Below are 17797 nucleotides of genomic sequence, written 5' to 3' on the forward strand. Positions count from 1 at the left end.
AATGGGCATTTGGAGCTCTCTTCCTGATCTGTTCATCATCCTATATAATGCTTGTTGAGCTCATCCAATGCTGTTTACATGAACTGCCTAGTCCATAGATGATAAATTATTTGTATTCTCTTTTGATTTAAAAAAAAATCCATTATTTTAGGGATATTTCCCATCACTTAAATCTATGAATAAGTGTATAGAAGTAAGTGGAGATGTTTTATAAAAATCCACTCATATTACAATACTCCAAATGTTCTTAGGTTAAACCAAACCGTCAAAGTTCTGGAAGCTTTCTCCTTTTTTCTGGATTTTAATATACTGATAATAAAAATTTTACAGAACAGTAATGTAATATGTTATTCTTTTATAGACCACAGAAGTAGCCTTCCATCTAATTACTTCCTCCCTAGCCTTGATAGAAAAAATATTGCCAGGGGTACACAGATTGTTCATACCTAATTCACCTACTGTAACTTAGGGTCTTTCATGCCTACTGTGGGAATTTCCTTCTTTCTTCAGTATTTCACCTGCCTAAATCCTGAGTGTACCAGTGCATGGGCATCTATGTGCCTAGATTTTATTTTCTTCCCTGTGAAATAGGAGGCTGTTCACACATCCACAGTGCTGACTGTCTGCCCAAATGCCCTTATCTTCTCCATTGCCAGGGAAATGTGTTAAAGTCCCACAAATGGCTTGGGAACCCAGTCAGAAAGCTGGGCTCAGATCACGGCTGCTGTCCACTACCACTTCCAGATTGAGATGGAGAATTGTTATGAGAGAGGGACCTTTCTCCTATACATGTATCCTTGACTTTGTACTGTCCAGGAAGAAAGAGAAAGCTCAAAGGAACAGAATGACATAAAGAAAGACTCTTTGTTTTTTAAACTTACCTCCCTCCACACTTGTCTGAGTCACACGGCCCTGGGTCATTTCAGACAACCTGAACAGGTATTAGCCTACAGCAGCTTCTTACAGTTCACACAGGCTCTCCGTAAACACACGAAAAACATCACACAGATCCCAGGAGAGGAAAAGAACTGTAAGGGAATTTGTTCCACAAACCGTGCACCAAGGATGCTTCCAGCCAACTACTGTATCTACAACAAGACTAATCTGAAGGCATTGATTTGTAAATAAACAGGCACAGGACATTCACATCTAGGCATGATGAACAATTTCACATAATTCAGCCTGGAGAAATTTGCCTTTAGAAGTTTCCCAACAGCAATTACAGTGTAACATGAACTCACCTCCAAGAGTAATGTATCTGTATTTATGGGGTGGGATAAGCATAAACTTCCTTGAAACTATACTTTGACTGTGGGTGCCAACCCTTTCCTTCCTTTCTTTTCATGAATCAGGCCACTGTCACTCTGCACTACTTGTCCACCTTTATTGCCCCCGACAAAGAAAGCTGCAACAGATTTGACAAAGGACAACTTTCATCACAGAGTTTTCAATGTCCTCAGATTTACATGTTTATGCCCTAAGGAAAAGTAGAAATAATTTGGGGAATCACTGTAGCATCTACAACCTTGCACTTCAGAGCAATTTTGGGGGGAGTGGAGGAAGGTGGAAAGAGAGTCAGGCATGAACTCATTCCTCAGTGGTGGCAGCTTAAAAATGATGCCTCATTTTCCACTCCTTATTCCCAGCTCCCACTCAGATGTCACTGACAGCAATACGAAGACCAATATCTGGTCCAGTTCTGGAGCCCTTCCTAAAGATGGTCAGGGTAGAAATAAAGCAACTGGAAGAAAGTGGAAGGTATCTTAGGAAGGAGCCATCTTTTTGGCTGTCCATGCACAGTGCATGCCATTCTATCATATGCGAACACAAATTTTACTGGCACTGAGATGAATTTAGTTGTATAAGTTTCAGGGATTATAACTGGCTATGAGGAGTGTGGTTTGGGTGAAGCCAGTTAAGCAGCCTCTCTAATATCCAACTTCCACTCCAAAGACCACAATGGAAGGATTATAGATTTGGGAAGAGGAATGCCATTCCATGGTAAGAGAGAACATGTCTTGGTGTTCCACCTATATTGAAATAGGAGGGGAATAGCTAAAACCAAATATTAAAGCATCTCCAATGCTGAATCAGGACTGTAAAAGGAAGTCAAATAAGTTATTTCATTAAGCAGGATTGCTCAAAAAGGCAGGCTCCTATATTTGAGGGCTTCCCATATATACTCTGATGCTTATTCCAGAGAGAAGGAACCACGGTGTCTGAGTCCAGCTCAGCTCTTTTTTCAAGAACTGCGTGGTTAAAATCTCCCATTATGGCAAAGTTCTGTGCTTTTGACAATCCTGCTAATTGCTAACAAAAAGAGTTATCTACTTTATCTGCCTGGATCTGCAGCAGATTCCCCAACAATACATATATTCTTGTCCTTTGGACTATTGCTCCAACTTTCAATGCATGTTTACTGCTGCATTCTGAACATCTCAGTGAGATACGAGGCATAATCTCCTTTACCTTTTTTCCTCTTGTTGTTTCCTCCTCTTGCTCCTGAACAAGCTGTGCTCTTTGGCATTAGTATTCCAGTCACATACTCACATGACTCTACCCTACCAAGTTTCTGTTATGTCAATTAAGTTGTAATTTTGATCCAGCTTTAAGTGTTCTCTCTCCATTTTATTTATTTAGATACAGTTTACATCAGTGTAGGCTGAGCATCAGCTGTTTTGTTTTGTCTTTTTCTTCCTCCAATGACATTTTTTTAAAGAATCAGAGTTTTCATTTCTACAGTTTTTTTGTTTAGGCCAGTATGGGTCTCATTTATCTAGACATGCACATCACCAGCCTGACAGGATATTTTAGTGTCTATCAAATCAGATAAGCAAATCTGTGCTGGATTTTTTTCTTTGCTAGGTGGAGCCCATTTTTTCTCATCAGTCCTTCCCACTCCATCATGGAAATGCATGGTTATGCTGAGGTAACCAAGATCATTCCCACCCTTACCTGCATGTACTCATGCAGGCATTAAGATTCTTTGTCTAAGTAGAAACTGCAATCAGAAGTGCTTCCAAGTCTCTCTATCCTTTCACCAAAGAAACCTCTACATCACAAAACCCACAGTGACCACTCACTGTTGCAGGGCCACTTGGTTCCAGGAGGCTGAAGTAACCTCTAATTTACTTAGGAAAGAGACAAGACCTAAGACTTTGTGCAAAACTGGAATGTTCTTGGACCCTAACTGATGAAATGCAATGTAATGTTATGAGATTGATCCTAAAATGCAAAACCAAGAAAATAATCAGACTGATACAGAAATTTGAAAATCTACTCTTACATCTATACTCCACAGTAGGATCACTTATATCAAAACTGTTCATGAACGATAGTTGACTAACAGTACTTTTAACTGTAACAAGACACTGCAGACTATCATAGCCCATCCATTCCAGTATTTCACTCTTCTACCTTTACTTTTTCCTAAGTAAAACAACATTTCCTCTGCTGCAGTTTACTTGTTCTAACCAAAATTCATATGGAGAAAAATTTAGTCCCTCCTTCTTTGCAAATTGTCTGGATCTATTCTAGTAAAATAAACAGAGCCAGAGCACATCTCAAAACAGTGGACCTTGATTATCTACTATGTCATGTTTCTAGAACAGACCTTCACAGATTTTGGACACTGCCCTGATTGCTTTCTAAACACAGTCTGAGACTTATAACCAGCTTAGATGCAGCTATGTTGCCATAAAGGGTGAAAAAGTTTAAAGGCCAGATAATGTCTCCAGGCCAAAGAATAAACTTTATCTAGTATTGTTTATTTTCTTTCAGAGAAATATACTTTTTATATAGTTAAGAATACTTATCAACTCTCCTTTCTTTGGAATAAACAATATCAATCTCAGTCTTTCTTCACAGACTCCAGATCACTCCCACTGAAATCCATTTAATTTTCAGCTGACATTTCCAAAACTGGTTCCTGAAGTGCAATTCCCAAAGTGCATACTCAGCTGCCCCAATGCTGAGTGAAGATGAATACGATGATTTTCTGTGCACAACAAATAACATTTCTATTTGTGCATTTCAAATTGCTTCATACAGTTCTCTAAGTACAGTCAGTGAACTTCATGTGCTCTGATTGATTTTGTTAATCTCTAACTTATTAAGTACTTTTTGATATGTTATTCAAGCATTTACATCCCCATAACCCTTAGCATTTGGTTGTGAACATGATTACATTAGCAGTGATGGCACAGGCAGATGTTTCAGTAAGCAAAAATTATTAAATATTTTGGGCTCTCTGGAGCTGCATTTTGGTAGAATCAGTCGGTGGTCATGGGGATGTTCCTGTGACTTCTACTGCATTTGTACGCCTTCTGTGAAGCACGGTGAGATTTCTTTATCAGGAGCTTTCTTCCTATCTATTTTCAAAAGCACTTCTCTCTGTTTTAAAATTAAATTGTTAAGACTGTTAAGACTTTTTATAAATGAACTGTGCCTCATAGACTGAGCTCTTTGAAAGGATTCCCTAGAAGAACAAATTGATAAAATTAGAATGATGCAGATAACAAAACACTTACTGTTGTCAACTGACCTCCTATCAATTATCTTGTGCTGTTTTGGCCTTTGTTGCCCATGCTAATTGACCTTGATGAATGTTATTTGTTTCTTGAATCTTCAGTGGCATGGTTTCTTCATGGGCAACGATGTGGTTATACTGAAAGCCAGGCTCTACCTTCCTCTTGCCTTTTGATGTGGACTTTGATATGAAATAAAAGGCTGTGTGGTGGTCCTCAGCAGAATTCAAAGGCAAGCACAGCTGGGCTGTGATCTGCTGGTAGAAGGAATGGTTGTTTGTCCAGATCAGACCTCAAGGGTGACTGTATCTGTGACTTGGATGGGGTAATGAAAGAAGTTTGCTAATCTGCAGTGTGGCTCCTGCTGACTGATAAAAGGATGTGTACAGTAGTCTCAGTCTTATCTCTTTAGCCAGGTTTACACTGGTGTGACATTGCTGAATTTAGACAAGCAGTTCCTGATTTACTGTTGGGCAAGGGCAGAATCAGGTCTGATTTTGCACCACAACCCATAGAGATAACCCAGCTCTCCCTGGAAAACATCTTGTGTATATTTAAGAATACTTAAATATATGTAAGCGTATTTATAGCCTTTCCCCACGTTGTGAGGATATTTTGGATCTTTCTGGTACCTCTGGATATAAAATCTTTCTGAGCTGAATCCAGGACAGATAAATCATGACTCCGGTTTCTTTTGCATAGGGTAGCCTGCCTAAATCACTGCCACATTCCTCCCATAGTAGTCGTTTAAAATTAATAGCACATGCAGAGGAAAAACTAAACCCTTTGACGTCACTCCCGAAATGAGGAAACATAAACAGAAAGGCTGCTCCGCGGCGCTGGCAGCACGGCTGGGATTGGTCTGCGCTCCGCGCCCGTGGCACCGCCAGCACCTCCCAGCCCGCCCGGCCTGCGCTGGCTGACACCGGCAGCCACACTGCAGCAGCCTCGGCGCTCCCAGCCCTCACCCTGGCACCCAAGTGCGCTCTCTTCCCGAGCCTTTTTGCTTCTTAAGGTGGTTTTATTGGCTGGGTTGGGGGACTTGGGGAGGTTTTATTTCTTTCTTTTTCTTTTTTTTTTTTTCTTTTTCCTTTAATTTTTTTTTTTAATTATTATTATTTTTATTTGCTGTCGTTACTTATTTCTATTCCCAATCCTGGATGCAGTTACTGGATTCTGCAGTACAAGTCTTCATGAACAAGCTGCACTGCTTAGAGATTTCACGGCATTCAAAGGTCACAGAACTGCCACTATGGTTAAATGTCTTGTTTAATGGTTGAGGTATGTACAGCAAATCTGAAAGAGGCAGCATGATTATTTTTTCAAGGGAAACTAAAATTGTGAGGGGGAGAGGGAGATAATAATATTATTTAGTGGAAAAGATTTTTACTGGTGATTGTTACTACAGCAACTGGTTTTTGAATTTCCTCCCCTTTTCTCTTAATTCAAACTAGATGAAAATTTTGACTTATGTTGATTTAACCATTTGATGGTTACAGGAGATTGCAGAATGAATCTCTTGTGGTAGTCCTTTCTGACCCCACTGGGGAAAGTGTGATTGATTTTTCTGTATGTTTTCTTATTGCTCTGTGGCAGGAGAGGAGACCTGGGACTTGGCTGGCTTAGATGAAGGGACAAGAAAACAGAAACTTGTTCCTATCCTGAGGGGGCTGTGAGTTTGTCTGAGAGTTAGAGCAGAGGGAGGAAGAGTTGGAAATAAACAGGTCAAGCAGAAAAGGATATCGGCCTCATTTTTATGAGTACATGTACTGCTTCTTTTTACTACATGCTTAGATTGCTTTACTTGGTTTGGGTTCAGAAGTTCAAGATTAAGAAGCAGCTTGAGCTTTGACTAAGAAACAGATCCTCACTGGGAGGGGGGAGAGCTGGTCGTCTTATATCAACACCAGTTTCCATGCAGCTTTTGCTACTTAAACAGAGAAAAGTGAAAATTTGCTCAGGAGTTGGAGTGATGTAGCCTGGCGTCTGTTTGATGGCATATAGCTTCAATTCATATTTGAGCCAGTGATCTGCCTTGAATGAGTGTTGCAGCACTACAGTGGGCAGTGTGTGCTGCAGTAAATGAAAGCAACTGCTACCATAAAACTAACATTGTTTTCAAGAGTGTGATTCTAAATTATAAGGGGAAGAGCCACTTGTCAGAGCTTGTGTGTGTGTATGAGTGGTCTTAAAAATAACTCCAGCCAACACAGGAGATTTCTGTTGTTAATTGGATTAAGATACAGGTATGTTCAATGACCAGCAGCCTTCATATTTTTCCTGTTTGTGGAATGAGACTTTTTATAGCTCTGTTTGAAACATTGCTGTAGATATAAATCCTCTGCAATTTTAAAATATTTCAGTGTAACTTTAAAAATTATACCTGAAAAAACCTATTTCTCTAACAAGGAACAGAACATGAGCACACCTAGCTCCTACAGTGCATCCCATAGGGTTAAAAAAATTAACTTCACTAGGCTGAAACATGCTAGCTTAAGGACTGCAAAAATATTAGCTCTGAAATGCAGAGGATGTGCTATGTGCTGTGAATGGACAATTGCTATTCTGCAGTGCCTAGTGGGAAAACAAGGACTTTGTGTATTGCAAATGCATAACTGCAGCTCCTCCATTTCCTTTGCTGTATCTTCACTGATGACTGCCGAAACAAAGAGGTTTGTCACAGATAAGCTCTTTAGTGCCCCATCTCTTTGGAGACGCTTGAAGATATTTTCTCATATCATCCAACAACCCAAAGTCAAGCTTAGCTGGATGAACTGTTAGTCTGTAATCTCCATGTCATTCTCCCCTCCTCAGCCCTTCCCAAATTCTTACTATATGAACTGCCAGCTGTTTTCAAAAACTAAAGTACTACTTCTCTAGCCTCAAGTTTAGAAAGGCTAATATAGTGTTGTTTAGAAGGTTAATTTGTAAATTTAATTAAGAGTGTGTCTCAGTCTATAGAGACTATAACCTGTTCTGTAAGGAAAAACCCTGTAACTATATGAATATATTCAAGTTTCCAAAAGACAATCTGTAAGATACTGACTTAGAATAATTTCTGAGAATTAAATTATTCACTTCTTTTGATAAACAGTTTTCAGAGAAGCTTTGTTTTGGGCTCTGTATCTACATGTTGGTGCATCTGTGTTCTGTAGCAACTACTAGTGGTGGTACTAGTAGAAAATATGGTAAGTGGACTTCAGCTGAGGAAATGAGTTTTGCTGCTTTAGTATGAAAAGTTTGTCTGCAATGTTTCCTCTGAACAACCTCAATTCAGCATCTAGGAAAAATACAATTCAAGGTTGGCCTCTCTGCAGTGGATGAAACACTTACTGACATTTGCACTCACATTGTCTCCAAAAAACTGTGTATTGCAGAAGTTCCATGGGCCATGAATGGCTGCTTCTTCTGAGTTTATTTCCATAGGATGGACAGGACTTGTCACCAGTGAAGTTCCAGTGATTCCATCAGAGCAAGGCACACGCTGCTGAGCCTAATCCAATATACTGCAGATCACTTTTGTAAATTGTAAAATGTTTAATTGTGTAAAATAGTATATAAATATATCATTAAAACAGCAGCTCCCTTTCCTCCCTGTTTATGTCCTTTTCCCTTCTGAAATGGAGCCCTGTGCTTGCCCTTACCACACCTCTAGGTAGGTCATTGTTAGCAGACTGATTTTCCAGTGTCTTCATTGCAACTATGAAGAATATTTGAGACTTTTGATCATATGTAATTCCTTTTCACTCATCATCTGGTTCTTCAACCAATACCTAAAGCATATTTTAATGAGAAATAGTCTGAAAATTGGTTTTCTATGACACATACATGATTTTCTTGTAATTTTTCAATCTCAGGCAAAATACTGCTCTTGTACTGGTAATTTCCTTTATAGAAGCAATATGAAGCAAAAATGCCAGCTACTGACCAAGCGATTACTGTCAATATAATAAAACCTGACATCTCTCTATTTAATTATAAAAAATATTTACTACTTAATCTCTCCTCAAATCAAGGTAGATACATGTCCAAAAGCTCTTGATGAGATTGGTTCTGGTTTCTGGGCTAACAAAAAAACAAGTCATTTGGCGCAGCCAGGAAGATATCCCATGTAAATAGGAATTCTTAGCTAGTCAGTATTGTTCATCATCACATTGTTAACTCCATTTTCATGCTTGAAATTATAACAGCATTCCATGTGCTTGTCACAGGGTGAAAGTGAAAGGGACAGCTGGGGTCCTACCAGCTGCAGAGCAAAATTAAGTCTTTTGTAATGAAAGGATGGTTCAGTAGTCCTCCTCTCACATCCATATTGGGTAGAAGATGTTGGAACTATAAAAATCACTCTTCCTGTTCCTCATCCAGCAAGGTGGCTTACCCTTGCAGGGACATCAGTTCTTACACTTCCAGAGAAACATTGGCTTTACCTCTAGTGTGAAATTTGCACTTTTCAGTCACAAGCTTCAGGGTGTAGAATTGATGTTATTTAGAGTTTATACACTGACTGCACTGGGACACAGATGCAGCCCAAGTGTGCAAAAGTAGTTCAGAAGTTCTGATGCTTTTTCTTTCTCTGGCCACCACAAGGTGCATCAACTTTGGCACCTAAAGACAAATAATGCTGAAAAGAGGGGTCACAATGCCAGGTACCACATATGCCATCAGATGAGGACTGCTAGTAATCTTTTGTGTTTCACAGTAAATGAGTGGAATCCAAATAACATGCCTTCTGACAGTAGCAGGAGTTTTTCAGATCAGAAGTATTAGCTTTGTATAAATACTAGAGGGATAGAATGCATTTGTTGTATTTAAGACAATTTCTTTAACTAATTCATAGAATTTGAAAATGCAAAGTCAACTTCTGCAAGGTTTTTTTGCAAAGAGAATTCTTCTGTATCTTCCAGAAACTGTGGAGAACTGTTAAATTTAATTTTTACTATTGTTCTTAGTACAGTGACATTCCAAAAAAATTGCATTAGAAAACAATATCTGAAGCTCTGAACCCTGTCATTTGTGCTATCCTGTAACAGACTGTGGGATTCAGAATATATATTGCAAGGGTTCACAGTGCTCATGTCTGGGCTAGTGGTAGGTATCTCTTTTAAAGCCTCCAGTTTTAAAGTAGAAAATTTACAAATCAGAGCCAGATCAGATAGAAGAGAGTGTATTTCCAGAAGCCAGACTTCAGTGACAAAACTGTAAGTGAAAAGTTTGTGAGAGAGACAATTCTCAAAAACCAGCAGTTGTGTGAATCAAGCATTTCTTTTGCACACATTGAATAGTGTGATATCATCAGTCCATTGATGCCATAATTTTGATATACATTTGTCACTTTTTCTGTTCTTTGAAAAGTCCAGAGTCTATCAGAGGGCTATCATTTAATCATGTAAACAGTGTCAAATGAGAGAAACTAAGCTAGTGAAAGGGTCCTATTGAGTTGTGTTTGTTTATTCTGTTCTTCCTCCCAGTAGGAGCTGCGAGTGAGGATGGACAAGAACTCAGTTTAGCTACTTATTTAAGTCACAGTCTTGTGGTGGCATATGATATTCTTCTGCTAGCTTGCTGTCCAGCCAAATAAGATATCCAGGTTTTCTGGATGGATAAACATAGCTGATGACCTCTTCCTCTTAATAGGTGGGCGTGAACAGTTGGGATTCTTCCAGTCATGCACAGAGACAAATTTTTTACATTTTAGCTAAAGAAGAATTGCCCTCAGACACAAGAAGCAAGATTTACTTCTCTTCAAGTAGGTTATTTTTAAAAAAGTAGAAACAAATATTTAGAAGGAAGCAGTTGCAGAGGCATTTTTTTCTGTAGCTGGTAGGTTTGTACTAGTCACCCACAAAAATTTCTGGTATGAGAAAACTCACCAACGAATACCTCACTATGGTGTGTGCTAATGCTGGCAGTGTAAGGTTTTGAAAAGAAGACCACAGGATCTCTTGTCAAATTAAGTTTAGCTAATTGTCATGGTGGCATAAAAACACACTTGTGGGGCAGCTGCTGTCAGGACTTGTATACAATTTTCTGCGTGGTTGTTCACAGCAGGGTCTATGATACTAACCCATCTGTATATAGGAAGGATATTTTGAACAGGATGATCATTACTTTTCAAAGAATAAAGGAGGAGGTAGGCAAGTTTTCACTGGATATGCAGCAACCCAAGAATGGCTTAGAGAAATATATACCTGTAAAAATGAAATTAAGAAATACCAACTTAACTAGAAGACTCCTGAAGGATGGTATTGATCTACTGTGTGATCTGTTCTGCTCCTGTGGGCTATTGCCCTTTATTACTTCTGAAAGAAAGGATATGTACAATAATGTTCTTATCCTTGTCTTTCCCCCTACCCAGCTTAGCACACTTCCTACAGGGCATATAAAAACTGGTTAAGCTCTGGTGCTTGTCCTAATACGAGGTGGTAGAGTTACCACCAAGTGTGCAAGGACTCATCCCTTGGACAGAGAGATGTGGATCCCCAGGTGGTTGCTGGGATTTGGAAACAAACACATATTGACATGAAGCACCTCAATACTTTCTCAAGAATTCAGCTGTCATCCAAAGGGTGTAGCTGTTTTCCCCTTTATGTGTGGTCATCCAGGTATAGAGTGACAACTGGGACCTCTGCTTACGTAGCCCCAGAGGACATAATCTGCTTCGTGTTTCCATAGAGGAGCATGTATGCAGCTGCACACTGAAGTACACTAAAGATGGGCAACACCTGACATTTGGTTTTGCCTCTTTCTCAATTTACCACTTGGCTTTAAACCTCTGAGAAGGTTAGACAGAATGAGGGCTTGGTGCATACCAGACTGCTGGGATGGAGGAGGAGACCCCACTTAGACACCCAGAGAGAGATGAAAACAGATGCATGACACCTTCATGGAGAAAGCACACTTCTGGCTTCGTGTTAACTGAAAACCATGTTGAAACAGGCTATTTTCTAGGGCCCTTTCTGTTACAAATACTGGAATATTACTTGGCTCTCTATTACTTATGCAGAGTCATTTTTGTTTTACTCACTGCCATAATATCCAAGTATCTATTAATAACAATGTTCAAGTACCATCAGAATGGCCATCATAAATGTAATTAGGCAGCGTATCTCCAGTTTAATCAATATGGTCATTAGAAGACTGTAGGACAGCCAGGAAAACAATAATTAGTCCTGATTAATAAAGAAGAACTTGCACACATCAGTGAAGGAGAGAGGAGCTTTGCATGTTCAAGGCTTGGGAGGACAGCGAGTTGCTTTCTGCTTTACTAGATCTGAGAACACTTACTAAAAAGCACTCTTGAAAATGCTCTTACAATACTAAATAAAATTCATTTAAAAAGTATAATGTTCTTGAACAAACTGTAAGAATCAGCTAGAAAGATACAACTGGAATGTATGTTTTCACCAAGCAAATTCCTCCGGTGCAGAGTTGGTTTGTTTTTCTAGAACTGCTTTCAAAAGCAGAACAACTAAAAGATAAAAACAAGACTGAAATTGAAATGCTGTGTGAGAGTGTAAAATGTCATGATTGCACTGAGTGTAACAGGACTCCATCAATTTGTACCTGTGAAAGATCAGACACACTGAGCTTTCAGGACTAAAACACATTCCTTCTCTTCAATGGTTAGATCAAATTTTAGGTTCATTAGCCTTGTGTCATGCCTGTTTAACACCAGTTTTCCACAACTTCCTCAGCACTGTGGTACCACAGGGCAACTTTTGTGGTTCCACAGAAGCTGTGTTGCATTCTTTTCCTTCCATCACACTCTAACCCCCCCTTCTTTCCTTCCCTTTCTCACAGAAAAGAAATGTTTACCAGATTTTATTTGAAATCACAACCCCACAGTTAATTTTTAGCTTATGTGCTAGCATCTGCAAAACTGTATATATTTGTAATACAGAAGGGGCTGATGTTGCTCATTTTCAGTAAAGACTGTGATCTGTTTTAAGGATACAACTATGTGAGTAATATTTTTAAAAGCTGAGAAATAACAGGAAAATAGTAATTTTGCTTAGGAACCAACATGTCCTGTGCTGTATCACAAGAAATTTTTCATGTGGTAGGATTGTAACATCCTGTCTCTTTCAACCATGAAACTATAACAATCCTGTCCACTATGAAAGTATAATCTCTGTAATAGTACGGTAGCAAACACCGGTGCAACACAAGAACATCGAGTGAACTTCATCCTATATATCACCATCAAATCTGATAGAAATGGCCAGGCTTTCAAAAAAGCTAAAATTCACTTTAGTCTCTAAATGAAATGGCTGGATCTGAAAAATTGCTGTGTGTTAGAGGTTGCATGGGAAACGTTTTCCCTTTCTGCCTTAGACAGACAGAAGTAGCCTGTTAGTGCTTTCAAGAAGGTCTGGGAGAAAAAGATTCAAGTTCCTTCCTAGATTATGTCAGCTTTCCTGAGGTGGATTACCACTGCAGTGTTTCCTATGGGTTGAGCTCTGTCTTCATGGAACCTGGCAGAGACAACCCACAGTCCACTGCCCCACCTTTAGCCCCAGCATGGAACTCGAGCTTCTACACTGCTGAAGGGGCCCATGAAGGTGGTTTCAGGCAGATCTTCACCTGCAGCTCCAGGAGTTCTGTCCTGAACCCAAGAAAATTTTCTGATGGGTGTTTTCTTCAAATAAGCACCTCCTTCTGAACAACTTTTGTACCAATGAATAGTTGTTTTTAAACAGGAAGCTCAGATATATTTTAAAGGGGGGGGGGGGAAATCTCACCGCTGCTGAAGAATGTCCACCTTGCTTGTGAGGACTTAGGAGTACAGAGACATTGTTTCATTTGGGTGCCTGCTTGTGGGCAGAGGTGAGTGATGGGTGGTTGGACTACATGATCTACACGGTCTCTTCCAACTTTGATGATTCTGTGAAGTTCCGGCTCCTATCCAGTGACCATTTTGAAACGTCTGCTTAGTTTTTATTTTATAGCACCTGAATTGAAAGCTCGGAGGTCACTAGAACCTTTTATTTTACAAATCTTTCAGCAATCCTCTTCTCACTCTCATCCCAACAGATGTGGTTTTCAGAATAACTGGGGGAAAAAATCACAAATCCATGCTTTATTTATAGGATACCTATAGTACTGAATAGATTATTTCTGCATGAAGATTTGCTTGTAGAGTTCACTATTTTTTTTACTACGAAACAAATTTGAAAAGAGGTTTTCATATGCACTACAGGAATTCCTCCCCCAAATTCAGCCATTTAGGGCTTCTCTACTGGAGCAAAAGAGTGTTGGATTCTGCTTGGGTTTTTATTTTTTGCTTAAACACCATATCAAACATTGTTTCAAATCCAATAATATGACAAAGGGAGGATTATAATGTTTAAATATATCAGCTGATCAGAACGCCTCTTGGGGGGCAGCCTCACAGTTGTGTGGACCACCTAATAAGCCATTGCAGCTTGGTCTCATTACCTTAGAATTTTAAATCGGTATTCACAGTTTTAGAGCATCACTTGGATAATAATTTTTTAAAATTTTAATCATGTTTACTACTAATGTGAACCAGGTGGAACTGACTTCTGCTATTTTCTAACTATTGGTGAAAACTTTCGCATTCGCATTTCACAAAAGAGTAAAGCTAAAAGCATTTGATGTCAATTTGTGCTTGGCATTGCACCTTTTTATGATAGCTGATGAAAAGCAGATGATGCCAATAAGCAAACCAATTTCTAAGAAAGTCTCAAAAGATCTTGATGTTTAAGACGTAGAAAACAATTATCAGAGAGGTCTTTCTACCCACCCTGTGATTGTCACTGTTGACAACACTTCGACAGTTGAACTTCTTCAGCTCTTATTTTAAGAGAATTTCAGAATCCTCTGAGCTAACTCCTCAGTTTCTGGAGACATTTTTTGAAATAGTATATTAAAAGGGCATTTCTTCTTTTTGAATCTGCTACCCTTATTTTCTCCTGAGAACACTTGTCTTAAAATTATGTTTTCACCACACTGATTTATAGGTTCTGGCATGGGAAATAATGCTCTTTCTCCTAGTAGCAGACAGAAAATTAGCCACAATCTGATGTTAACAACTTCTTCATTACCTAAACTGTTTTACTCTTTATTAAGTTCCACACAAGCAAATCTAATGCCTTTGAACCAGGGAGTTCTTGCCCATGTTGCAAGTATACAAGACAATAACTAATTTATAAAGTCACAGTAGTAAGTCTGCCTCTATGGCAAACTGGGATCTGAATTGTGATACCAGTGAGTTCTGCAGAGAAGTGCCACTTGAGTGCAGCAGAGAGAAAAAATTGGTTTAGCTAATTTACATTAAAACATCAAATACGAATAATGCTGTCAATACAGTTGTTCTTGTGGTTCTTAGGAGATGAGATTCAACATATTTTACCCTCACATTTGATATACTACATATTTGGGTGCACTGGCAACAAATAATGTGCAGTGTAGAGCATGATAGGGTGGTTCTGAGCAATAGGATACCTGTAGATTTCAGTGACAAGGGGAACAGAAAAGCTTTTATGAAGAGTCAGCCCACCACCAGATGTTTCTACTAAGTCGCCAGTGGTGCTATAATTTTCAGCTGGTCCCTTAAATTGCCCTCACTGCTTTCCAGAGTACTTGCTGAACACGCAGGTTGTTTACTAATTAATGCTCCTCTACATCTTGCCCATGAACCTCTGGCACTTCCTGTAGTCCCTTGCAGCTGGAAGAGGAGCTCATGAAATCACGGAATGGGTCAGGTTGGAAGGGACCAGAGTGGGATATCTGGTCCATCTTCCTGGCTCAAGCAGGGTCATCCTAGAGCACATGGCACAGGATTGCATCCAGACAATTCTTGAATATCTCCAGTGTGGGAGAATCCACAATCTCTCTGGGCATTCTGTTCTGGTGCTCATTGAAAAGTCAGTCACGTAAAGGAAATGGCCTCAGTCTTAGCCCAGGCAGATACGAAATTGCACCAGCCCAAGCTGTGACATTACCGTGTATGGTATAAGAAATTATAAGGTGATTTTCATGCTTCATGCTTGCAGTGGCATTCACTGTTCTCACAGTCTGGTATAAGAAGATGCGTTAATGAAAACCCTCATCTGGACAGAAAATGTTTCTGAACACATTGATGAATAAAGAAAAAGCTGAGGTTTTTAAAGAGAGGCTTTACCATTATTAATTTTACAAACGGAGGCATAGAAACAGTTTTAGTTTGGCTTGGTGGCCCCAACACTTTTCCTTTAAATAAAGATTCTTTTAAGGGCCAAGCTCAGAATTTTCAGACTTACCCATGTCTTTAAAATGTTTTGGGGAGCTTATTTTGAAACCTGTGACCCTTCTGTCCATATTTTATAATACATTCACAGCAGCTGCTTGCTACTTCTAAAAAATTAACTTATTACAACATTTAGGGATAATCTTTTATTTAACTAATTTAAAAAAAAATGAAATATCAAAGGAAAAATAATATTTTTTCTTCTGATTGTGAACCATTGCAACTACACTGTCCTTCTGATCTGTGAGCAGATTACAAGCAGTCGATGCACTGTGCTGTGGGCAGGCTTCAGAGGAAGGCATAGCCTCATCTATCCCAAGACGTCAGAAGCATTTCTGATTGTGACTGATAAGAGAGTGAAAGAGAGATGGTCTTGGAGACTCTGTATCCCAAATAGGAGCATGATATCATGTTCAGACTCATACCAAATGAAATGCTAGCCTAGGAAAAATTGTAGTGAGCTAAGAGATTATTTAAGGCTCTTGCTCCATGTTGCAAAATGTGTTGCAGTAGCAGCAGAGTATGAAAATATTGTATGTAAAATGTAAGTCAGGTAAGTAACACTCATTTAAGTAAGACACCTGTATTCCCCACAGGCTGAAAAGCAGATGTATTAAAGGCTACTTTCTGGAAATGGCTTCCCTGTCTGTGCATAAATCTTTCTAAAGTTGGAGATTCAAGCTTTTGTCATTCCAGATTTTCTAACTCAGAAAATATTTACTTTATTAACTCAGAAATCATTGAAAGTTTAAATATAATACTTGGGCGTTCTATTCTTTGTCTGTGAATCTAGTTATTTGACTGCAGAACAACCAAACATTTTTTTTAGGCAGTTTATGTTGACAGAGTTTTCTACTATGGAAATTTGCCATTTCATAAAATAAATAATTTGTTATGGCAAATTGTTCTGTGTAGTAGGGATTGGGAGTCCTTGAACTTAGAATAGAATGAATTCATGTATTTATTTGATTTTTACTATTAAAAAAACCAAAATTCAAGTGTTCAGTTCACCTACCATATGCACCCTGAGTACAAACTGTACCCATCTCCCTCTGATCCCGAAGCACAGACTTGTTTCAGCAGGCGGGGTGGAAACCTCACATACCCTGGAGCTCTGTTTCCTATAGGCACCCCCACAGCAGAGAGAGCCAAATCGAGTGATCCCACAGCTCTGCTAAGAGTGCAGCTTTCCTCAGCATCACTGGGCACAGCCCAGGCTGTGAGCAGAATCATCCACAGAGAATTTGTCGTCTCTGACCCAAAAGCCCTGGCTCTGCTTCCCATTGTGGGGCAGGGCATGGGCAAATGAGTGAAAGGGTGGAGTAGGAAGAAATGGGAAAGGGTGGATACAGAGAATGATGGGGGGGGGAATTGCACTGTATCTTGCTATCTTAAACATCTGTAATAATGCACCTTTCTCCATCTGATACTGACTCTAAAATTGCTGATATTAAGTCAATGTCTGACTGCTATAGAATTGCTGATATTAAGTCTATATCAGCACTGTTCCTCCTTGCTTCCTTCAAGTCTTGATCTTTTGACCCCCCATATTTTTACACAAGTTGTTCATAAAAGATTTTAAGCAGTTAAACATCAGGGTTCTCAGGGGCTTGGGTCCAGCTTTACACAGATTTTACGATGGTGGGCTGCATGATTATGGTGACATAAAGGCTCTCTCTAGCATCAGGATAAAGATTGTATAGGAGACACCTCTGTGAAATTTCAAAATGAGCTGCTAAGAAACTGAGGATTATCTTACTCCTCAACAGTTTCCTTTCCAAGTGCAAGAAACATTTCTCCCAATTTTTCAAAGAAATCATCTCATGCTTAAAAGAGGGTAATTGAGACTACAAATCAAATATAACAGATACCACAGTCCTAGTTTGTGCAGTACTGGAAAGTATTTACCCTTGAGGATGAGGGATAAAATAGAAAAAATCTGAGAAGAATGTTGGAAACACAAAGATTTGACTTTTAGGAACAAGAAAAAATGAAGATCAGTATTTATTTCTTCCAGAGT

The 17797-nt window shown here is 39.2% G+C and overlaps 1 protein-coding gene across 1 annotated transcript in view; it reads left to right on the forward strand.

Moving 5' to 3' along the window:
- The first annotated feature begins 5401 nt into the window (after positions 1 to 5401).
- The window catches only part of PDE7B (phosphodiesterase 7B), a 171252-nt gene continuing 158856 nt past the window's right edge, over positions 5402 to 17797 (forward strand). The window contains exons 1-2 of the mRNA XM_069010458.1: positions 5402 to 5541; positions 5693 to 5807. Of these exons, the coding sequence (XP_068866559.1) occupies positions 5787 to 5807 (21 nt within the window). The 5' untranslated portion in view covers positions 5402 to 5541; positions 5693 to 5786. The remainder of the gene's footprint in view (positions 5542 to 5692; positions 5808 to 17797) is intronic.

This window comes from Aphelocoma coerulescens, chromosome 3 (genome assembly GCF_041296385.1).
Source record: "Aphelocoma coerulescens isolate FSJ_1873_10779 chromosome 3, UR_Acoe_1.0, whole genome shotgun sequence".
In the NCBI taxonomy this organism is placed as follows: domain Eukaryota; kingdom Metazoa; phylum Chordata; class Aves; order Passeriformes; family Corvidae; genus Aphelocoma; species Aphelocoma coerulescens.